Below are 24,932 nucleotides of genomic sequence, written 5' to 3' on the forward strand. Positions count from 1 at the left end.
TAGTGAAATGAGTGATACACCTGTGAGTCTGCATTGCATGGTGAAATGAGTGAAGTACCTATAGGTCTGCATTACATGATGAAATGAGAAATACACTTGTATGTCTGCATTGCATGATGGAATAAGGGACACAATTGGGTGTTGGCATTTGATGAGAAAGCGATTGTTGTGAGTGAAAGGCAAAAGCGATTGTTGTGAGTGAAAGGCAAAAGCGATTGATGTGAGAGTGAAAGGCGAGAGCAAGTAGAGGATTTTAATCTACTCTGGGTGTTAGACGCTGAAATTGGTGAATGTTATAGCTGGTGACCTGGCTTCAGAAGTTCGCGTGGAGAAAAATCGGTTTTAAAGGGAATCAAGTATTCTGCGCGAATGGAAGGCAGGAGGTAGTTGTAAATTCAAAACGACGAATTCGAAAACGAGACAGGGTCCGAAATCGACCCTGAGCAACTGTGGCCACTGCATAAAACTAAACTAGGGCTTGTGGTGAGACCTGATAACGTAGCACAAGGGTAAAAAAACCATAAGGGGATAGTCGGTACCTAAATAAAGGATTTAGGTCTGATATCTATGGGTGAAGTGAGACCTAATATGGCGGAGTGAGAAACAGATATTAGTGTCAAGAGTTACATGAAGCAACAGATAAATAGGCTGTTAACTAGGGCTTTACGACCCCTGGAAAAGAGTTTATAGTTGTATACGTATGAGACCTAATGTCCGATCAATATCCCCTCTATAGATAAAGTTTCGAGAGAGATAGAGTATCTTTGCTGGGATGAGGGATTGCGTGTGAGGAGAATTCTGTCAACAATCACGAATGAGATGAAGGCAGGGTGTTTGGATAGATACGTATAATCATTCTAGCAGAATAACTATATTGTGAGAAGGAAAATTAATGGGTGTTGATACATATAGAAAACATATTGTTAAAATCAACAGTCGCGAAAACAGCTGGTTTGTTCTTTTAAGCTGGAGATAGAAACAATGTGTAATATAGCATGCAAATAATTATTCTCCAAATTCTAGGTTAATAACGGTAAATAGCATACACATAAAGATTAACAGCGAGTAGACACTGATTGTATTTGGTTCAGAGTTGTATAAATTAAAGCACATAGAATAAAAGATAGTTTAAGGTTCTTACGAATAATATTTCAAAAATTCTAGATTGGGAGAAGAAGCAGAATAAATACGAGTGTACTTTAACAACATGGGTAGTAAATCCTCTAAGGAGATCCCGGTATTGACGGGAGATGAACGGTTTATGTTGGGGAAAGATAAGAGGAACATTTATTTTGGCCCGAAATGGAGGAAGAAATACGATTTTGATGGATGGTTAAATGTTGAAAGATTGGAATTAATGGTAAAACAAATACATAGGGTCAGTGGGGGTAAGATAGAGAAGCAGCGCACAGAGGGCTTTGACACTGCTCGGGTTTGGCTGGCAGAAGCTAGAAAGAGAGTGGAGGGGGCCAAGAGTAAGGGAGTTACTAAAAATGAATGTTTGGGTAGCCAGGAGCAGACAGAGAGGACTCCCACGGCTCCCACAGAGACACCATCTAAACCCGAATTATACCCCTCCCTGGCTGACCAGGGGTGGCAGGAGAACCCAGATGACGAGGTGGTGGTAGTGAGACGGAGGCAACCACATCAAGTGCCGCCCGTACCAATACCCCCTCCCCCATATGCTGGTCCTCAGGGAGCCGAGGGAGGTAGAGAGGAAGAGACACAGGGAGGAGGACAGGATTTAGCCACTTTATTGAAAAAGTGGATAGAAATGGAGGGAGAGAGAAAGATGAGAACTAGGGGAAGAGAGCGTGTTAGTGGTGCTGCACAACCCAGAGCCCTCAGTAGACTCGTTTCCCATAACCAAAGTCCGGATAGAGATAGACAAGAGGGAAGTGAGAATGATTCGGAAGGGATAGAAGAGAAGGAGAGGGCAGTCAGACAGTACCCTCTGATAGCCTTACCTAACCCCCGAGCTGTGGAGGAAGGACAGGGGCCGACGCTGGAGCTATATAGAGCATGGACTCAGAGAGATGTAGCCAGGGCAGTAGAAGGGGTAGGACATCCCAAGACAGGTATGGATGGGTTCAAGAGAGATTTGGAGGCTCTGGCAGCCAGCTTTAAACTAAACACGGGTGAAGTAGAGAGAGCAGTTAGACAGCTGGTGGGAAAAGATTGGGCAGCAGTTAGGGGAAATTGGGTACCAGGAAATGGGGATTTGATAGTAGTGCCCTGGGCGATAGATGGACAATATGTCGAGAAAATCACACAGCTATGTAATAATCTGAGGGACCACTATCACCGACATGCAGATTTCTCTAAGGTTCACGAGTGTAAACAAGAAGACAGTGAGACTATAAGCCAATACCTAGAGAGATTAAAGGACGTGTTCAACGCAAACAGTGGGTTAATAGAACCCCCGATAGTGGATGGATTTCCTCAGTGGATTTCCTCAGTGGAATGCGTCCCGAGATAAGTCGCGCCATTAAACAGAACCTCGTAAGGTGGGGGCTAGCAGATCTGAGGGAAGTAAAGAGATATGCTGTACACTATGAGCAACTTGGCAAAGGTGAGAAAGCGAAGAAGGAAAGGAAAGGAGCAGAATATCTGATGGCCACTCTAGGAGAGATTGCAGGGAATGGCAGAGGTGACAAAAGAGAACAGAATAACAGGGATGGAGAGAAGCAGTGTTTCAATTGTCACAAGCTAGAACACCTTGCTAGACAGTGTAAAGCACAGTGTAACCGCTGCAGGGAGGGAAACCATTCTGGTAGAGATTGTAACAAAAACAGAGACAAGCAAGGCCAGAGAGGGAGTAGAGACAGATACAAAGAAAAGAAGGTCAGGCGGCCCCAGCCAGACTCAGAGGAGGAGGAGGATGGGGCAGGAGTAACTATGGAGAGCGGGGGAACAGACACTAGTGAGGGGAAGGACGATTTTCAGAATTTAGTTATAAACAGGGATTGTGAAGTTTTTGAATTGGCTACAATTGATTTGGCATTACAACAAGAACAGAAACCCTATTTGACACTAACAGTAATGGGAGAGAGAATCAAATTTCTGTGTGATACTGGGGCGTGTCTTGTTTTCTGAGTTTTAATAAACACATGAAATTCTTTTGATAGGGAATGTTCTGGGAACCTGGGATACAAAATGTAGATAAAGTTCTTAGCTTTAATTTGTTTAATGTAGTAAGAAACACGGTTCTGAAAGGGTGGTATGACTTTTGATCCCTCTGGTGACTTTTCCTGTGTGGTCTGATCAGCCACATTGAAAAGCCATTTGGATGGTGAAATTAAGGTCATTGGTGATATTGATTTTAAGGGAATTTGGAGAACTGATAATGATGGAGTTAAAGTTCTTAGACACAATTGATAATTTGAACCAATGAGAGGACTATAAGGGCAAAGCCTTAGACTAAGGGTAGGCTTCCTTAAGTCTATTTTCCTAGAACAATAAGGGTAAAATAATTTTTCTTGGTGGAGTAAATCAGATTAGTCATTTTGATCTGATTATGTGATTTGAAAATATTTTGACCAGTAGCAGGGGTATTTTTTACATGATCTAGATATGTTTATTTTCCCTTAGGAAGTCAGCTGTTGTTGGATTCAGTGTAAGAGAGAACACAACAAGGCTGTGGAATTTAATAGTATTACTATATTTTGTTGTGAATAAGTTTAATAATGGTAGACTTATGTCAACAGGACAGGGATATATGACATCTGTAGGTGATCCAGGATTATTGAGGGTATCGAGATAAATTTAAGTAGATATGCAATATCTAGACAGGTTGATTTTTCTAAAGTTCAGGAGTGCAACCAAGGAGACAATGAGACATTTAGTCAATATTTGGAAACAACCCAGATTTGATACTTTCTGTTATAAAAAAAAAGAAAGAAAAAAAAAAGCTGGAGACAGATAGAAGGGCAGACGGAGAAATCCTCCCCTGCACTGCTGAAACCTTGAGGGTTGGGGAGTAGCAGGAAGAAAGGAGGGGGGCCATCAGGAGTAGATAGGAAGAGAATTTGGTTCACTAAGCTCTACGATATTAATTCATGGAGAGACTATCAGCTCAATTGGCAGGCATGTATTTTAGTTTTGATTTTAAGTTTATGTTTGGTAAATTCGCTAGGAGGAGATTAGTATAATTTTGTTGAAAGTAATTGTTACCCTAACTAAAAGGGCAATGAAAGCTTAGTTGGTTTCAGGTGTTAGACACTGAACCATTGCCCAGACACTATTCTGCACAGTAGGCCGAAATAGTAGCATTGACTAGAACCGGTGAAATAAGAAAGGAGAGAAAGTTACTATTTACACAGACAAGCACATAGACATTTAAAACCATACAAAACAGCACAGATAAATCTTAAAGAAGATAAAACACTTGACAGAGAATTGTTACAGAATAGCCGAGGATGAAGGCCCCAGGGAGAATTGGACATGTGGAAAATGAAAGGGGGCATCCTACAAGAGAAGGTCTGAAATAAGGATAATTTACTTATCCTACCAAAGACATTGTATGGATACGCAGCAATATTGATACATAGGCTAAGCAATGTATCAAGGGGAGGGAAGTATAGTAGAGTAGTTAGGAAAGAGTGATGGCCTAGAGGATAATTACTTAAACCATTTTTTTTGTAAGATATCCATTCCAACAGTTGGAAATGGACCTTATTGAGATATTCTGAATTAAGGGGAAGAAGGGGTGTTTAACAAGAATAGATAAGTATAGCAAATGGGTAGAAGCGTTCCCAACTTACTTGGTGGACATGATTATGGTAGCTAAAATATTAAGTCAAGATATTATCCCTAGAGTTGGTTTACTAGGAGCTATCTCTTTAAATGATGGATGACAGTTTAGCTAATCGGGTTGAATAAATAGAATGAAGACTGTTTGTTAACCAAACCCGTATGTCCAAGATTTTGTGTCCAACAGGTGAATTACAGGAGAAGGTGATTCACTCCGTACAACCAGGAGACTGGGTGTGGATCCAGTCCCTGAGGAGAAAAAACTGGAAGCAACACCGTTGGGAAAGCCCATACCAGGTTCTGTTAAACCACTGCCTTTGCCATTAGAAAAGCTGAGAGTCACTTGGGTCCACGTTATCCACTGCAAGAAGGTATGTACACATATGAGCACTGCTGAACACACACAGAGTTAGGAGAAGAACCGAGTACCAACAGGGCCCGGGGGTTACCTCCTTAACGAAGATTTCCTATCCCGACCGTTCATCACTGTGTGTGCTCCTAGAGGTGTGAGTATGGGGTGGTACCTAGCAGAGAGACTAAGGGCAGGAGAGGGTTGGTGGTTTTTGGGAAGAGTAGAGACTCTGAGCTGCATCATAGTCTAATCTTTCTGATACATTCAGATCCACCACCTTCTGGTACTAATCATACGATACCGTTGTCATTGAGAAGAAGTAGAAGATAAACTACACTGCTCAAAAAAATAAAGGGAACACTTAAACAACACAATGTAACTCCAAGTCAATCACACTTCTGTGAAATCAAACTGTCCACTTAGGAAGCAACACTGATTGACAATACATTTCACATGCTGTTGTGCAAATGGAATAGACAACAGGTGGAAATTATAGGCAATTAGCAAGACACCCCCAATAAAGGAGTGGTTCTGCAGGTGGGGACCACAGATCACTTCTCAGTTCCTATGCTTCCTGGCTGATGTTTTGGTCACTTTTGAATGCTGGCGGTGCTTTCACTCTAGTGGTAGCATGAGACGGAGTCTACAACCCACACAAGTGGCTCAAGTAGTGCAGCTCATCCAGGATGGCACATCAATGCGAGCTGTCGCAAGAAGGTTTGCTGTGTCTGTCAGCGTATTGTCCAGAGCATGGAGGCGCTACCAGGAGACAAGCCAGTACATCAGGAGACGTGGAGGAGGCTGTAGGAGGGCAACAACCCAGCAGCAGGACCGCTACCTCCGCCTTTGTGCAAGGAGGAGCAGGAGAAGTACTGCCAGAGCCCTGCAAAATGACCTCCAGCAGGCCACAAATGTGCATGTGTCTGCTCAAACGGTCAGAAACAGACTCCATGAGTGTGGTATGAGGGCCCGATGTCCACAGGTGGGGGTTGTGCTTACAGCCCTACACCGTGCAGGACGTTTGGCATTTGCCAGAGAACACCAAGATTGGCAAATTCGCCACTGGCGCCCTGTGCTCTTCACAGATGAAAGCAGGTTCACACTGAACACGTGACAGACGTGACAGAGTCTGGAGACGCCGTGGAGAACGTTCTGCTGCCTGCAACATCCTCCAGCATGACCGGTTTGGCGGTGTGTCAGTCATGGTGTAGGGTGGCATTTCTTTGGGGGGCCGCACAGCCCTCCATGTGCTCGCCAGAGGTAGCCTGACTGCCATTAGGTACCGAGATGAGATCCTCAGACCCCTTGTGAGACCATATGCTGGTGCGGTTGGCCCTGGGTTCCTCCTAATGCAAGACAATGCTAGACCTCATGTGGCTGGAGTGTGTCAGCAGTTCCTGCAAGAGGAAGGCATTGATGCTATGGACTGGCCCGCCTGTTCCCCAGACCTGAATCCAATTGAGCACATCTGGGACATCATGTCTCGCTCCATCCACCAATGCCACGTTGCACCACAGACTGTCCAGGAGTTGGCGGATGCTTTAGTCAAGGTCTGGGAGGAGATCCCTCAGGAGACCATCCGCCACCTCATCAGGAGCATGCCGAGGCGTTGTAGGGAGGTCATACAGGCACGTGGAGGCCACACACACTACTGAGCCTCATTATGACTTGTTTTAAGGACATTACATCAAAGTTGGGTCAGCCTGTAGTGTGGTTTTCCACTTTAATTTTGAGTGTGACTCCAAATCCAGACCTCCATGGGTTGATAAATTGGATTTCCATTTATTATTTTTGTGTGATTTTGTTGTCAGCACATTCAACTATGTAAAGAAAAAAGTATTTAATAAGATTATTTCTTTCATTCAGATCTAGGATGTGTTGTTTAAGTGTTCCCTTTATTTTTTTGAGCAGTATATATAATACACTGATGAGTGACTTACAGAATAAAGAGTCAAAGAAGATCAAGATGTAGGATTTAAGGTAAACATTAAACAATTTCCTGGGAAAGCAGACAACTGTACAGGAATTGGGGTTGGCCAGATTGAAGTACTCAGCCAACCCACCTCGGTTCACCTTAACTCCTGATGAGTACCAGTGTTATAGATATAAGAATGGCACTGAGAACTTAGATGACTTTAATGGCTGAAAGTAATCGTGAATGTGACTGACTTAGGTGAAAGCACAGGAGAAAATGTTTAACCTCATAGCAGCTATAACTGATGGAGGGTGGGCCAGTACCAGCAAAGGACGCATACAACAGAAATTACCACAAAGGGTGGTTAGGAGCTTGCGCCCTGGAGTTATAGGTCCAACCAGTTCAAGTTAGTCATCAGAGGCCAGTTATAGGAGGCTAAAGTAGGCACAGGAGGAGTTTTGACCAGGATGGGAGTAGCTTTGTCTAGATGGATGCTATTGGCATCTTCAGGGAAGTTCCAGATGAATACAAAGCTATGAATCAAATATGTGAAGGATTTAACACTACATTATTTTGGTGGTTAACAATAAATAAAAATGTGGATTGGATTAATGACATATTTTATAATCAACAGAGATTCATGAATGAAAACGGGGATGCAGTAAAGAGGTTCTCTGACCAGTTATCCGCCACCCCCCTCATGACCTGGTAAAATAGACTGACTCTCGATATGTTATTGGCAGAAGAGGGCAGTGTAGGTAGAATGATTAGGTTCATTGCTGTACGTACATTCCTGATAACACATCCCATGTTTGGGAAATGGAAAAGTGTTGTAAGAACTGTATTATGGGCTGCTTTCACCTGTATGAGTGTGTTTGTGTTGTGTGGATGTTGTCTCGTCCCATGTGTGAGAGGTTTAATCACCAGGACTCTAGAGAGATCGATGACGCAGCAGATGGTGAGATATGGACCGATTCCGAGCTCCGATCAGTGGGATGGCGAATGCGGGCCTCCAGGCCAGGAAGATGGCTCCGTCTCTTTCAATAACGAGGAGCCAATGTTTGATAAAACAATTTTCAACATTTAGATTCACTGTTCCTTTAATGAAAATTATGATGAAAATCCTAAACAGAAGTGTCATAATTGGAAATAGGCCCAGGACAGTCATTGAGGAGTAAGAGGAAGATTCATGTATTGGTCTTGTTTAATCCTTGTATCACAATTAATTTCCATATAGCGTGTGATTATTTGTATTTCCATAAAGTGATTATTTGTATTTCCATAAAGTGATTATTTGTATTTCCATAAAGTGATTATTTGTATTTCCATATAGCGATTATTTGTATTTCCATATAGCGTATAATTATGTGTGATTACATATAGAATGTGATTAGTAGGGTTCTCATATAGCATCTGATCATCATGGTGAATTAGTGAATCATTTAAGGGTGGAATTGATAAGAGAATTATCTAATAAAGGTAAATGAATCAATAAACCATGATGAATTATTAGTCATACAGCATGGTTAATGAATATTCAATGTAATGATCAATGTAGGGATCGATTGGTCTGATTAGTTCCGGAAAGTCCACTGGAGAGGGAAAGAAATGTGTGTATGCAATTAGTATAGAGAGATAGAGAAGCAGATGGTCAAGGGAGTAAAACTTCAGAGAGTTCCTAACCTTGAAGGAAAGCCAGAAGGGTGAGCCAGAAGGTGATAAACAGTGTTAGAAGTTTATGGGGGTTGCAGGTCACCAACAGATTGTGTGTAAATGCATGTGCGTAAGTAAGCAAGAACTATATAATGACTGTTTTGTTAGCCTGACGGCAGAACGTTCTCTGAATAAAGCTACAGAAACCTTTTGCCGAAAACTGAGTCCTTGCCTAATTATTTTAACCCATTGTCTTACAAACCTTGGGCATTAGTCAAGGCGAATTGATTATTGATTATTATCATCAAGATATAAAATTCTTATAACACCCGTCCATACCCTTACCCGGACGACACTGGGCCAATTGTGCGCCGCCCTATAGGACTCCCAATCACGGCCGGTTGTGATACAGCCTGGAATCGAACCAGGGTATATAGTGACGCGTCTAGCACTGAGATGTAGTGCCTTAGACCACTGCGCCTCTCGGGAGCCCAAAGAAACTTCAAAAGTTCTTGACATTTTCTGGATTGACTGACCTTCATGTCATCAAGTAATGATGGACTGTCATTTCTCTTTGCTTATTTGAGCCGTTCCTGCCATAATATGGACTTGGATCTTTTACCAAATAGGGATATCTTCTGTATACCATCCCTACCATGTCACAACACAACTGATTGGCTGAAACGCATTAAGAAGGAAAGAAATTCCACAAATTAACTTTTAACAAGGCACACCTGTTAATTGAAATGCATTCCTGTGCAAAGCTGTCATCAAGGCAAATGGTGGCTAATTTGAAGAATCTCAAATCTCAAATATATTTGTTTAACTCTTTTTTTGGATACTACATAATTCCATATGTGTTATTTCATAGTTTTGATGTCTTTACTATTATTCTACAGTGTAGATAATAGTAAAAATAAAGAAAAACCCTTGAATGACTAGGTGTGTCCAAACCTTTGATTGGTAATGTATATATATTTTTTATATTATGCACTACGCAAAGCTGCAAAAAATGTTGATTTCGTATCATAGTGTTTTTTATCGGACTTTTATTTTGAAGACAACATACAAAAACCGGAAGTCTTCATGTCGATAGGATCCAGCGAGTGTTGCTATCATGACGCTAATCCCCCGGCTGCTGTTGCAGTTACCTTTGACCGTTCTCTCCTTCGACTCTTGGACGCATACTAATGACGTCGTCTGGGCGCCCAGTCGTGATTAACGCAGCTTGAGGTATATACTATTATTTATTTTTATTTTTTATTTAACATTTATTTAACTAGACAAGTTTAACTAAGCAACTCTCTTATAGAAAGTTGTTAGAAACATATAACTTCCCAATACATTATAAAAAATGTAATTCTTTCTGTAAAGCAATACCTTCAATACTTACTCAATTTATGAAATCTCATTTGTGTTTTGGAGAACATGTCAAGATGCACAACCTATGTTAGAAGGTTGTCCCCTGTTGGATAAGAAATGTAATAATACATTCATAAGATAATTTAACACCAAGAAACAAGATCTCGCCTTGAGTGAAATTCTTCTGGAATGCATATATTACTGAAATTGAATGGAAGAAAGCTTGGTTGCTCCCTCACACATTTTGTAGATGAAATAAAGTAAAAGAAATTCACTTTAAAATTTTGCACAAAATCTATCCTTGCAATAACTTGTCTAAATTCATGGACTTAGAGGACAATGCCTTTTCTGTGATAAAGAAGAGGAAACTATAATACACATTTTTTATGTGTGACTGTGAAGTTATTTTGGAGCGAGTTAAGAATTAACATGTTTAATTTCATCAACAAGACCCATGTATTTACAATGAACAATGTAATATGTTATTACTGATATGAAAACAAAACTATTGAATTACTTGTTAATTTCTTCATTCTCTCTGCCAAATTGTATATACACAAAAACAAATATTTGAAATCTGTTCCCAAATGCAACATATTTTTACTTGAAATACAATATTTTATAAAATCTCTAGAATTAGACAATAACATAAAAAACACTGTATTCTTAAAACTCATACATCATAACTCGTACATCATAAATTTGTACAACTGACCTTTATTTTATTTTAGGTACTTTAACTTTTGAAAGTAAATTCTTGTGATTTAATTTTTTTTTACTTTTAATGTTAGTTTATCTTTCTTCAGAGAAAATATACATGTTGTGATGTCCTATGTTTGTATTGTATTGAAATGTTATAATAAATAAATCACACGCGCCGCATACAACAGGTGTAGACCTAACAGTGAAATGCTTACTTACGAGCCCCTAACCAACAGTGCAGTTTCAAAAAATACAGATAAGAATAAGAGATAAAGGTAACAAGTAATGAAAAATAAAATAATAATATATACAGGGGGGGTGCCGGTACAGAGTCAATGTGCGGGAGCACCGGTTAGTTGAGGGAGTATGTACATGTAGGTAGAGTTAATTAAAGTGACTATGCATAGAGAGTGGCAGTGGTGTGGAGAGGGGAGGGGGACAATGCGAATAGTCTGGGTAGCCATTTGACTAGATGTTCAGGAGTCTTATGGCTTGGGGGTAGAAGCTGTTTAGAAGCCTCTTGGACCTAGACTTGGCGCTCCGGTACCGCTTGCCGTGTTGTAGCAGAGAGAACAGTCTATGGCTAGGGTGACTGGAGTCTTTGACAATTTTTAGGGCCTTCCTCTGACACTGCCTGGTATAGAGGTCCTGGATGGCAGGAAGCTTGGCCCCAGTGATGTACTGGGCCGTTCGCACTACAGGTAGTGCCTTGCGGTCGGAGGCTGAGCATTTGCCATACCAGGCAGTGATGCAACCAGTCAGGATGGTCTCGATGGTGCAGCTGTAAAACCTTTTGAGGATCTTAGGACCCATGCCAAATCTTGTCAGTCTCCTGAGGGGGCATAGGTTTTGTCGTGCCCGCTTCACAACTGTCATGGTGTGCTTGTTGGTGATGTGAACACCAAGGAACTTGAAGCTCTCAACCTGCTCCAGTACAGCCCCGTCGATGAGAATGGGTGCATGCTCGGTCCTCTTTTTCCTGTAGTCCACAATCATCTCCATTGTCTTGATCACGTTGAGGGAGAGGTCGTTGTCCTGGCACCACACAGTCAGGTCTCTGACCTCCCTATAGGCTGTCTCATTGTTGTCGGTGATCAGGCTTACCACTGTTGTGTCATCGGCAAATTTAATGATGGTGTTGGAGTCGTGCCTGGTCGTGCAGTTGTAACCAATGTGAAATGGCTAGTTAGTTAGCGGTGGTGCGCGCTAATAGCATTTCAATCGGGTGACGTGTTGTGATGTCCTAAGGCCTTACTCACATCAGCTGCGGAGAGCGTGATCACACAGTCTTCCGGTAGAGCTGCTGCTCTCATGCATGTTTCAGTGTTATTTGCCTCGAAGCGAGCATAGAAGTAGTTTAGCTCATCCGATAGGCTCGTGAGGTAGATCTAGGATTTAAAAAATCATATCAAATTTTATTGGTCACATACATGTGTTTAGCTGATGTTATTGCGAGTGTAGCTAAATATTTCAGATTAAACATCCCCTTGAAGATAAAATAACAATCACACCCTGGACCAGTGGTTAGGGGCAACGCCTACCAACCCCTGTGGAGTATCAGAAAATGATTTGCATTTGTATTTATTATGGATCCCCATTAGCTGCTGCTTTGGCAGCTGGGGTCCAGCAAAATTAAGGCAGTTTATACAATTTTAAAACATTACAATACATTCACAGATTGCACAACACACTGTGTGCCCTCAGGCCCCTACTCCACCATTACCACATGGTGGAGTAAACTCTAAATCCATGTGTATGTATAGTGCGTATGTTATCGTGTGTGTGTATGCATGTGTCTGTGCCAATGTTTGTGTTGCTTCACAGTCCCCGCTGTTCCACAAGGGTTTTTTTATAATCTGTTTTTAAATCTAATTTTAGTTTAGTAGTTTAGACAGACAGCTCGGTGCATTCAACATGTCAATACCTCTCAAAAATAAAAGTAGTGATGAAGTCAATCTCTCCTCCACTTTCAGCCAGGAGAGATTGACATGCATATTATTAATATTAGCTCTCTGTGTACATCCAAGGGCCAGCCGTGCTGCCCTGTTCTGAGCCAATTGCAATTTTCCTGACCATGCGACTGAACAGTAGTCAAGGTGCGACAAAACTAGGGCCTGTAGGACCTGCCTTGTTGATAGTGTTGTTAAGAAGGCAGAGCATCGCTTTATTATAGACAGACTTCTCCCCATTTTAGCTACAACTGCATCAATATGTTTTGACCATGACAGTTTACAATCTAGTGTTTCTCCAAGCAGTTTAGTCATCTCAACTTGCTCAATTTCCACATTATTTATTACAAGACTTAGTTGAGATTTAGGTTTTAGTGAGTGTTTTGTTCAAAATACAATGCTTTTAGTTTTATAAATATTTAGGGCTAACTTATTCCTTGCCACCCACTCTGAAACGAACTCTTTGTTGAGTGTTGCAGTCATTTCAGTCACTGTAGTAGCTGACGTGTATAGTGTTGAGTCATCCGCATATATAGAAACTGGCTTTACTCAAAGTCAGTGGCATGTCGTTAATAAAATTGAAAAAAGCAAGAGGCCTAAGCAGCTACCCTAGGGACTTCCTGATTCTAACTGGATTATATTTGATAGGCTTCCATAAAGAACATCCTCTGTGTTCTGTTAGACAAGTAACTCTTTATCCACATTATAGCAGGGGGTGTAAAGCCATAACACATGTGTTTTTCCAGCAGCAGACTATGATCAATAATGCCGAAAGCTGCACTGAAGTCTAACAAGACAGCCCCCACAATAATTGTATCAATTTCTCTCAGCCAATCATGTCATTTGTGTCAGTGCTGTGCTTGTTGAGTGTCCTTCCCTATAAGCATGCTGGACTTCTGTTGTCAATTTGTTCACTGTGAAATAGCATTGTATCTGGTCAAACAATTTTTTTCCAAAAGTTTACTAAATAATATGGCTTAAACTTGACTTCAGTGAGTTCTAGACAACTGGGAAGTCGGGATTAAACGAGCTCCAACTGGGAAAATACATTTTGAACGGTCATCCAACTCTGAATTGTAAATCTGGCCTCTTTCTAGAGCTACGACCTGAAGATCAATGACATGATTCAACCTTTTTTTTCAGTTCCCAGTTGTTTTGAAAACACCATAAATCCAGAGAATGCCAGACTTTGATGACAAAATTTGCACATGGACCACTGCGCCACCTTCCTGTTCAAGTGAACACAGCACAAGGTGAGTCCAAAAACATATTGTATGCTGCTGCATAAATGATGTAGTATGCCAGGGAGATATGTATAGTGTAGCTAAGAAAGTAATACTAAGTGTATGTTGTGTAGTAAGATGTTAGTAGCCCATGTGCCTCACCCTAATAATTTCACCTACTGTTCTGACTTGGCGGTGTACATGTAGCCTATAACCTGTTTTAGAGGAATGTAGTCATAGAATATTGTAAGAGCTTTCATTGTCTGCCCCCTTTATCCTACAGTTCTGACATGGTGTACAGGGAGAACACTAAGAACTGCCCATGTTCTGAATTCTGTCACTGTACATTTCAAGTGCTAAACAAATAGTTGACTACATACATGCTACTTACTCATGTCTTAGTCTAAATTACGGATTGCCTCTTAGCCGCTTGTCATCCCCATATGCTACAGTTTGTACATCTCAAGTGCCATTGACAATTTTTGTTTAAACAAGTCAGCCATGTTTTTTTTAAAGGCAGTAAATGAGACAATGAACTGTTTCATTGCCAGACAAGGCTCCACTGATAGCCAGGTGTAACAGTGGTAAGATGTTGGGAAAGGTTTATGTAGGCACTTTGCAGGCACCATTTGTCACCATTATAGTGCAATTCATGTGTTGTGTAGTGGCTTTGCTGGCATGCATCCCACTTATTATTATTTTTTCCCCACCAAGATTTACATGGTAAAATCATCACTGGTTGGGAGTACATACCACATAATTATATATAGGTTTTGTACCCAGTTTGATGCATATTGTAGTGATTCAGCCTGACCTGTGAATGTTCAACGCAGAATTATATGCTTTTCAGCTTTTATTGAAACATCTTGGCCTACACAAAGACCCTATCCATAATAGCATTTTATTTGGGGTCACTGCAATGGTTTCTCTCAGTGGGTGGCATGGTGCATGACATTCTGAAAGAAATTATTTTAGTTGTGTTGAGAATTTTGTTTTTTAATAATACAATTATGTCCAATACATAAAGTAAAACCCCCAAAAATGCATCCCCTTTCCTTTCCAAACCCACGTATAGGCAGTATGTGCAGCGATTCAGACTGGGAATAGAAGACCACAACAGACAAGCCCTTCCCTTAAAGGACCCAGAGACAAAAAAAAGGACAAACATATGCCCCTGCTAAGACCAGCACAAATACAAATATATTCCATGATTTAAAAAAATATATAAAATGACAACACTTGTTGAAAATTCCCAGAGCCATTTAAGGAATACAATACATTTACACGTATATTTATGTTTTTTGACCCCAATATGTGGCTCTTCAAACTCCATGCACAGCTTGCGATGACCTGAAATGAACATGACACGGCTTTCTTTCCACTCTCCAAAAATGTCCAGGTGTAGTGCTTGTGTTGGTTTAAACACAGACTCCTTTAGATGGTGTCTCAGCCTTAAATTTCCTTGAGCACACTTCAGCCAACCTCGCTTGATGTCAGTCAACAACATCATGCCAAACCTTTGTGCTTTTAACCTGTCTATAGGAGATAAGAGTCAGCAGAGTATCCTGGCTGGTCAGATCAAGAGAGGACAGCAATGGTATTAAAAGAAAGAACAATGGGACAGAACAGGTGCAATTCCATGCTGAACACTGGGACAAATGCTGCCTTTCTTTCCCCGATGAGATCCAGTCTGCATATGAGCCCTCAAGAGCTACTGGGAACACAAAGAAGCTGGGAAAGAAGATGCATCCCAGAGGCAGAATGTACTGATTTGTGCGCATTAGATACAATGCAAAATAAAAAGTAAGAATTTGTGGAGGCTGCATCTGTCTGTGGTATGTGTTGGAGGAAGGGGGGTTTCTAGAATAACAGCGCGCCCATGCTGCCCATTTCACTCTGCTCCTTGACGAAGATCTCAAAGTACTGGTAGATGATGGTGACGGCCAATAGGATTCCAGTACCCGAACCGATGGCACCCAGGAAGTCAGCCATGACAGACAGCCCACCTATGCATAGGCCACCGAAGGCTGCAGCCGTGGGGATGTACCTTCACACAGAACACAAGATATTAGAAGTGTGTAGCAAGGCATACACACCAATAATTCTTGACACTTGGGCCAGAGTGCAACCAAAGGTGCATATGTTTTTACCTGTTGAGCTCATGCACCATGGAGGTCTCTCTGTGTCCCCTCATCACCATCTGCTGTTCCTTCAGCTGCTTAGCCACCTGTTGGACATACAGACCTGCGATAGCAACTACCATACATACCTCACTGTACATAACCTAAATATATCTGGTGCATCAAGTGACTCACATCTTTGGCAGAGGATCCTGAAACCTCGATCCATGTCTTGGAGAAGAAGGCACAGGAGCCAAGCATGAAGACGATGTAGATGGCAGCATGGATGGGGTCATCCAGAACAGAACCAAAGGACTCTGGGGGAGAGAGGAAGTAGCAGAGACCTCCAACCGGGTAGGCACGAGCTGGTCCTCCAGTGGAAGTATCCTATACACAAACAACCACACATACAAATAATCTATACGTCGTGGATTCATTGTAAGCATAGCTCAATCAAGGCTGTTTGAGTAAAACCTGCCAAAGGCTAGCTCTTACACAGGCCTGCTGAAGTGAAATATTTAATTCTGTCAACCCTCCCAGTGGTCTTACATGGTAGTCCAAAATATGTGATCATAACCACATTATGGCTTCAAATAGACTCTTCGTTGTTTACGATCACCCATTACTAGATGTCACAGAAGTATTCAGTACTGTTTAACTCATGAAGGTTTAAATGGGATGTGATAAAATAACTAAGTGTATGTGCATTTTAAATAGTACTGGTGTAATGAAAGTTGGTAAGGTAAGTCCACTGCTGTGTGATTGACTAAAGCAGCACTCTAAGGTTATTCTGATAGGTACTTACAGACCAGGTTCCCAGCAGGTTAACCAGGAAGTTGCCGCTGAATCGCGTGGAGAGCATCTGAGAGATGACGTACAGGTTGGACACAAGGGCAGACTGGAGGATGATGGGAATGTTTGAGGTGTAGAAGAGCTTGATGGGATAGGTGTTGTACTGGCCACGGTAACGGGCAGATTTGATGGGCAGGTCCACCCTGAAGCCCTGGAAGGAGGCGAGAAGTGTTCAAGACCTTTCAAACAACTACTGAGATGTAATGGTATTCAAAGCTGATGTTCAATCATTCAGGTTTTTGGTCTGACCATTTGTTCACATTGTCAGATCCAATGGTCATATCATAGGTCACTTAAAGCTGAAATCTATAAAGGGGGAAACTGCCACATCTGTTTGGGATATTACAACAAAGAAGTTACTTCAAACACTTTCTTTCCCTCACATCATTGCACTCGTGATAGAACACCAGAATATGTACAGCAACTTCCTTACCACGCTGCTGGACTCTCCTCCGTTTCATCAACAAAACAAAAGTACTGAGGCAAACAGTGGCGTAGTTTCCCCATTTACGGATTTTAGCTTTAAGCAATGAATTGAAAGCAATTTGTTAAACCAATCAAAAAACAGCCAAGACGATATAGGCTACAACTATAGAGGGGGTTGTCTGTCCACTGACCTGGAAGTATATCACTACAGCAAAGACGAAGACAGTGGCGATGAGGTTCAAGAGGTTAGGCAGGTTCTGGCGGTAAAATGCCTCTCTCAGGGCACGCACCTTGTCTGTGCGAGTGGCCAACAGGTGGAACAGGGCAATGATGGCACCTTCAAACTCCGTTCCTGAGACACAAGAGACAAGGTTACTCAACCAACCACAGCGGAGGGAGCAACCCTGACTGAAAAACAAGAGTACATTGTCTATACAATTACAGGTGGCAGTAAGGCCAGTATACATACCTCTGCCAGTGTTGACAGTAGTGGGGCTGAAAGCCTTCCAGACGATGGTCTCACAAATGTTAGTGGCGATGAACAGGGAGATACCAGAGCCCAGCCCATAGCCCTTCTGCAGCAGCTCATCCAGCAGCAGCACAATCAGACCTGCCACAAAAAGCTGGGGAAGAAAGAGGGACAACAGAGCTTCAAATACAGTCTGACCAGGCGGATGAAAGCTGATAATCGCTGATTGAAAGATTAGAGAAATGGCAGCCAGGGGTTTAAGTAATGAAAGGTCTCTGTACTTAATGGGTCAAATGAATGAACTGTCCAGTTCACTCATGTCCATTATCACTTGGGTTTCAGCCATTACAGAGAGCAGTGTAGTGGTGATGGGGGGGGGGTCTAACTAACCTGAATGATGATGAGCAGGCAGATCCCAGCACCCATCTCTGAGGGGTCTCCGTACATGCCTGTCATCACATACACGATAGACTGTCCAATGGTGATGATCATTCCAAACACTGCAGAGGACAAAGGGAGCTGGGTTGCATTCAATATCCTTGGGACAGCTATGAGTTGGTAGACGATGAAAAACTGAATACGCCACAGCTTTATGACAGGCTATAGACCCTTATTCAATTACCCATCACATATAAGCCCACAACTCAGAAAACAGGTGTCAGGTGGTTAAATAACCATCCCTTATCTCATGATTAATCCTATTCCTTGGTAAAAACTTTGTAGGTCGGACATACGTTTCTGTGCTCCATTGAAGAGTGCTCTGTCCTTGGGGGTGTCTCCAACCTCAATGATCTTTGCTCCAGCCAGCAGCTGCATGATGAGACCGGAGGTAACGATGGGTGAGATACCCAGCTCCATCAGAGTACCTGTAGAATGGTGGGATCACAGTACTGTTTTCAGTCAACTATTATTATGAGCCAACACTGTTGTAATGGGAAAGAGGATTATACCAAGGCAAAACTCTGAATACAGCGACAAATCAGCCAAAGAAAGTCAGCTCGTCAAGAGATAAGACCTGATACCATCACAGGGAATAACTAATTCTCCATGTTAGAGGTACGAACCAAACAGCAAAAATTTAATAGGGATGTGTTCAAACAAGATCAGCAGCCAAGATTGAGAGCCATTTATCAATATGACTGATAAGATACAGGCAAGCATTCAAACTAAGCAGAACCAGACTGTTGGTTTCTCACCTCTGTTGGAGGCCAGGATTACTCTCATCCAGTAGAAGGGATCTGCGGAGTCTGAGGACATGATCCCGAAGAGCGGAATCTTGAGAACAGAAGACAAAGAATGAACCAATACAATGAACCCACAAGAGCTACAACTGCACCCATTGAGTCATTACCTGTGGCCTTAACTATATGTTCAGCTGGTGAGAGATTATGTCAATTTATTCCTCCTGGTATTCATTTTTATTTTCTCTCTGCATTGTTGGGAAGGGCCCATAAGTAAACTGTTAGTCTACACCGGTTGTTTACAAAACATGTGACAAATGAAATGTGATTTGGGCTGCAGGATTTCTCTGCAAGCACCATACAATAGATAGAATTACACTGAGAAAGATTTTCAGGCCCGGCAGATACTAACCTGGCAGCACACCAGGAAGATGAAAAGAGTGATGGCAGTCCATAGTACTTTTTCTCTGAACTGAATCTGAAGAAAGAAAAGAGGGACATCTTAGAGAGACATCACCAGAGCTAAGATTGTTAAAAAAAAGCTAGTGAAGAGAAATTGCAGTATACTATACCTTTCTCTCTGGTTTCTGAATCTCAGGTAAGACCGCACAAAACGGCTTTATGACTTCCAAAAATTTGACTGGAAAAAACAAGAGGACATTGGACAAAAACGACATTATACATCAGTGATTTAACATACACAGTAAAATAAAGTATTAACCAGAGAATTACATTATGCAGAACAGTGAGGTAGGTCTACATGCAGTTGAAGTCAGAAGTTTACATACACTTAGGTTGGAGTCATTAAAACTCATTTTCAACCACTCCACAAATTTCTTGTGAACAAACTATAGTTTTGGCAAGTCGGTTAGGACATCTACTTTGTGCATGACAAGTATTTTTCCCAACAATTGTTTACATACAGATTATTTCACTGTATCACAATTCCAGTGGGTCAGAAGATGAAGTTGACTGCCTTTAACAGCTTGGAAAAGACCAGAAAATGTCATGGCTTTAGAAGCTTCTGATAGGCTAATTGACCTCATTTGAGTCCATTGGACGTGTACCTGTGGATGTATTTCAAGGCCTACCTTCAAACTCCGTGCCTCTTAGCTTGACATCATGGGAAAATCAAAAGAAACCAGCCAAGACCTCAGAAAAAAAAGTGTAGACCTCCACAAGTCTGGTTCATCCTTGGAAGCAATTTCCAAACGCCTGCAGGTTCTACGTTCATCTGTGCAAACAATAGTACGCAAGTATAAACACTATGGGACCACGCAGCCTTCATACCGCTCAGGAAGGAGACGCGTTCTGTCTCCTAGCGATGAACGTACTTTGGTGCGAAAAGCACAAAGCAATCCCAGAACAACAGCAAAAGACCTTGTGAAGATTCTGGAGGAAACGGGTACAAAAGTATCTATAGCCACAGTAAAACGAGTCCTATAATCGACATAATATGAAAGGCCGCTCAGCAAGGAAGCAGCCACTGCTCCAAAACCGCCATAAAAAAGCCAGACTACGGTTTGCAACTGCACATGGGGACACAGATCGTACTTTTTGGAGAAATGTCCTCCGGTCTGATGAAACAAAAATAGAACTGTTTGGCCATAATGACCATCGTTATGTTTGGAGGAAAAAGGGGGAGTCTTGCAAACCGAAGAACACCATCCCAACCGTGAAGCACGGGGGTGCCAGCATCATGCTGTTGGGGTGCTTTGCTGCAGGAGGGACTGGTGCACTTCACAAAATAGATGGCATCACGAGGAAGGAAAATTACGTGGATATAGTGAAGCAATATCTCAAGACATCAGTCAGGCAGTTAAAGCTTGGTCGCAAATGGGTCTTCCAAATGGACAATGACCCCAAGCATATTTCCAAAGTTATGGAAAAATGGCTTAAGGACAACAATGTCAAGGTATTGGAGTGACCATCACAAAGCCCTGACCTCAATCCTATAGACAATTTGTGGGCAGAACTGAAAACGCGTGTGCGAGCAAGGAGGCCTACAAACCTGACTCAGTTACACCAGCTCTGTCAGGAGGAATGGGCCAAAATTCACCCAACTTAATGTGGGAAGCTTGTGGAAGGCTACCCAAAATGTTTGACCCAAGTTAAACAATTTAAATGCAATGCTACCAAATACTAATTGAGTGTATGTAAACTTCTGACCCACAGGGAATGTGATGAAGAAATAAATGCTGAAATAAATCATTCTTTACTATTATTCTGACATTTCACATTCTTAAAATAAGTGGTGACCCTAACTTACATAAGACAGGGAATTTTTACTAGGATTAAATGTCAGGAATTGTGAAAAACTAAGTTTAAATGTATTTGGCTAAGGTGTATGTAAACTTCTGACTTCAACTGTACATAGGTAGGAGGATACTTCTGAAGTAAGAAGAAAGAGTGGGATGTACTTTGTGGGGAGCTAAAACATCAGAGTCCCAATAGACAGCGGAGATGACATCGAGATGCCAGCTCTTGGACATGCTGACCTAACCACCGCCTCTGATGACCATCTAGTTATGATCTTCCAGATCACCTCCTGACCGAGTCTGCCCAAGCACTCAAAACGGACTTGACCAAGCTACTGTTCTAGACTATTTATTTTTTAACTACTTCTTGTTGTTGTTGATTTTGGTAAACAAGCACTTTGAGATTCTGTCTGTAATGAAAAGCGCTATAAAATGTATTACTACATGATTCTACAGCTGATACTCAAACTATGAGGCTCTCCGCACTGCTAAAGCTAACTCTCTCTCCTCTGCTCTCATCCTTCTAGACCTATCTGCTGCCTTTGATACTGTGAACCATCAGATCCTCCTCTCCACCCTCTCCGAGTTGGGCATCTCCGGCGCGGCCCACGCTTGGATTGCGTCCTACCTGACAGGTTGCTCCTACCAGGTGGCGTGGCGAGAATCTGTCTCCGCACCATGCGCTCTCACCACTGGTGTCCCCCAGGGCTCTGTTCTAGGCCCTCTCCTATTCTCGCTATACACCAAGTCACTTGGCTCTGTCATATCCTCACATGGTCTCTCCTATCATTGCTATGCAGACGACACACAATTAATCTTCTCCTTTCCCCCTTCTGATAACCAGGCGGCGAATCGCATCTCTGCATGTCTGTCAGACATATCAGTGTGGATGACGGATCACCAGCTCAAGCTGAACCTCGGCAAGACGGAGCTGCTCTTCCTCCCGGGGAAGGACTGCCCGTTCCATGATCTCGCCATCACGGTTGACAACTCCCTTGTGTCCTCCTCCCAGAGTGCTAAGAACCTTGGCGTGATCCTGGACAACACCCTGTCGTTCTCCACTAACATCAAGGCGGTGACCCGATCCTGTAGGTTCATGCTCTACAACATTCGCAGAGTACGACCCTGCCTCACACAGGAAGCGGCGCAGGTCCTAATCCAGGCACTTGTCATCTCCCGTCTGGATTACTGCAACTCGGTGTTGGCTGGGCTCCCTGCCTGTGCCATTAAACCCCTACAACTCATCCAGAACGCCGCAGCCCGTCTGGTGTTCAACCTTCCCAAGTTCTCTCACGTCACCCCGCTCCTCCGCTCTCTCCACTGGCTTCCAGTTGAAGCTCGCATCCGCTACAAGACCATGGTGATTGCCTACGGAGCTGTGAAGGGAACGGCACCTCCATACCTTCAGGCTCTGATCAGGCCCTACACCCAAACAAGGGCACTGCGTTCATCCACCACTGGCCTGCTGGCCCCCCTACCTCTGAGGAAGCACAGTTCCCGCTCAGCCCAGTCAAAACTGTTCGCTGCTCTGGCACCCCAATGGTGGAACAAGCTCCCTCACGACGCCAGGACAGCGGAGTCAATCACCACCTTCCGGAGACACCTGAAACCCCACCTCTTTAAGGAATACCTAGGATAGGATAAAGTAATCCTTCTAACCCCCCCCCTTAAAAGATTTAGATGCACTATTGTAAAGTGGTTGTTCCACTGGATATCATAAGGTGAATGCACCATTTTGTAAGTCGCTCTGGATAAGAGCGTCTACTAAATGACTTAAATGTAAATGTAAATGTATGACAGGATGAAACGTCATCACTCCCACGCATGCAAAAAGTTGGTTCCACTCACTAACAAGGTCAAGAAGCTAGTATAGCTAGCTAGTTATATTGTATGTGGGGACAAACTTAGTGGTCTTATAGATAATTATTAGTATATTAAAAAAGAGGCAATGGAAATACAGTTAACTACTGTTACTGTAGATAACTAGGCTCAAAGAAATTGACATTCATTGGCAATGGCTTATTCAATCAATGTTATCGAGCTAGAAGCAAACCACAGTCATGATAAGTTACTGTCACATTCATTGCAAAGACTGTGCTACATTTCCTATAAGGATGACATCAGCAAGAATGCAGAGGGTAGATAATGTTGTAAGTGCACACAGCAATCTAAATGCCCCGAACAAGAGCCAACAGTAACATGGGCCCTCGAGTCTGGCTAACTAACGTTACCGAATCCTGCCTTGGCTTTACCGTTAACTGCCAATTCCGTTAATATGGTAACTCACATTAGCTACATCACATGTGATATTTTGTTAGCTTTATTTAACAGTTCATTGATATGTAAATGGTGTTGTATGTAACCCAGATTAGCAAATGTTAGCTAAGGACGCACAATAACTAACTAACGTAACTAGTTAGCCAGCTAGAGTCACAACGTTAGCTACGGCTGATGTTAGCATTACAATATAGTAGCTTGCTAGCTACATGTCCATTCCTAGCCAAGTTAAATATTTCTAAGATAAATGTCATATGCAGTTCACGGGTACATTAACATACATAGAAGTAGGAAAAATCACTCACTGCCCATGGTGTCCTTGATCCGATTCCTGTTGTGTTAAATTGGTGCCACTTTAAGGATCAGCACAATTCGCGTGGCACCATCTAGCCTCTCCGCACTGAAAAGAAAGCTCTGTAAAGACACGTCACCAATTAAGCGCCTAGTACCATGTGCTGTGTTCATGTTTTAGTCGGTACGAGGAAATTCTGAAATGTCCGACTTGCTAGCTGCTTGTAGTTATGCACGAGCCGCGTTCAACTAGTTAGCAAGTCGGAATATTCTGCGTTTCTAGTTCCGACTAGCACAAGAACGTGGCATTTGACATTAAAACTGCCTACTACATGTCAGATCTTTGAGGATCTTTCCTCCCACAAATTTCTGGAGCAACGTAGCTGAATGATCACCTTAGCTACTGTAGTTCACATTGGGGGATATGCTCTGAAAGTAGATGTTTGATTGAACAGAAATGATAGATACCAACTACGTTAGTTTTATTATTGACTGTTTATGTTTGAGAAATCTTGACACTTCACAGAAAAAAATATGCCTTGATTCAGGTTTGATTATGATAAACAATATTGCTCTTGAAGGAAATGCAAAACTTCTCAAATTATGACACGAGACTGCTAAATCAGTAATCTAATTTACCTTCAGTTATATTAAAATGCATGATCATTCTTTTTTTTATTTTATTTGTCTTCAATGATTTCTGAATCGAGAAAATATTGGGCCCTGTGTGATCAAAATCCAATTTGTCTAGGGGTCTCTTGTGCCGCTGCCCGTTTTTTTTAAATCTCAATATAAAATACTTTCTGTGTAACTATTAAGTACATTACTGTGATTGTTTTCAAACCATAAAAATGGAATTAAAAATAAACAAAAATATCTTCATAGCAATTTCTCAAGCAAGAATTTTGCTAGGACTGGTAGAGTTCGTTTTATATAAAGAAACAACAATAGCTTCTTAGCGAGTGGTCGAGATTTACAAGTGTTCCCTGAAGGAAGATGTGGGAGGGTCATGCTTTTACAATTTCCGTTAGGGGGAGGGTTTAGTCTTTTTTAAATTTAGTCCTGGGGAGGGTAATGTACTTTGTAATTGATTACATTTCATATTGCTAAGGGTTGACAATGAATTGTTATTATAGTAGCCAGATGTGTG

At 42.1% G+C, this 24,932-nt stretch overlaps 1 protein-coding gene across 1 annotated transcript; it reads right to left on the reverse strand.

Moving 5' to 3' along the window:
- Positions 1-14,883: 14,883 nt before the first annotated feature.
- s61a1 (transport protein Sec61 subunit alpha) lies at positions 14,884-23,882 on the reverse strand. Its single transcript, NM_001140216.1, is given in 12 exon segments — positions 14,884-15,955; positions 16,059-16,135; positions 16,224-16,415; positions 16,834-17,031; positions 17,498-17,658; positions 17,776-17,929; positions 18,166-18,275; positions 18,510-18,641; positions 18,972-19,050; positions 19,369-19,434; positions 19,529-19,596; positions 23,797-23,882. Coding segments are annotated over 12 exon segments (1,431 nt in total). The 5' UTR covers positions 23,804-23,882; the 3' UTR covers positions 14,884-15,768.
- Between the last annotated feature and the right edge of the window lie 1,050 nt (positions 23,883-24,932).

This window comes from Salmo salar, chromosome ssa12 (genome assembly GCF_905237065.1).
Source record: "Salmo salar chromosome ssa12, Ssal_v3.1, whole genome shotgun sequence".
Taxonomy (NCBI): Eukaryota; Metazoa; Chordata; class Actinopteri; order Salmoniformes; family Salmonidae; genus Salmo; species Salmo salar.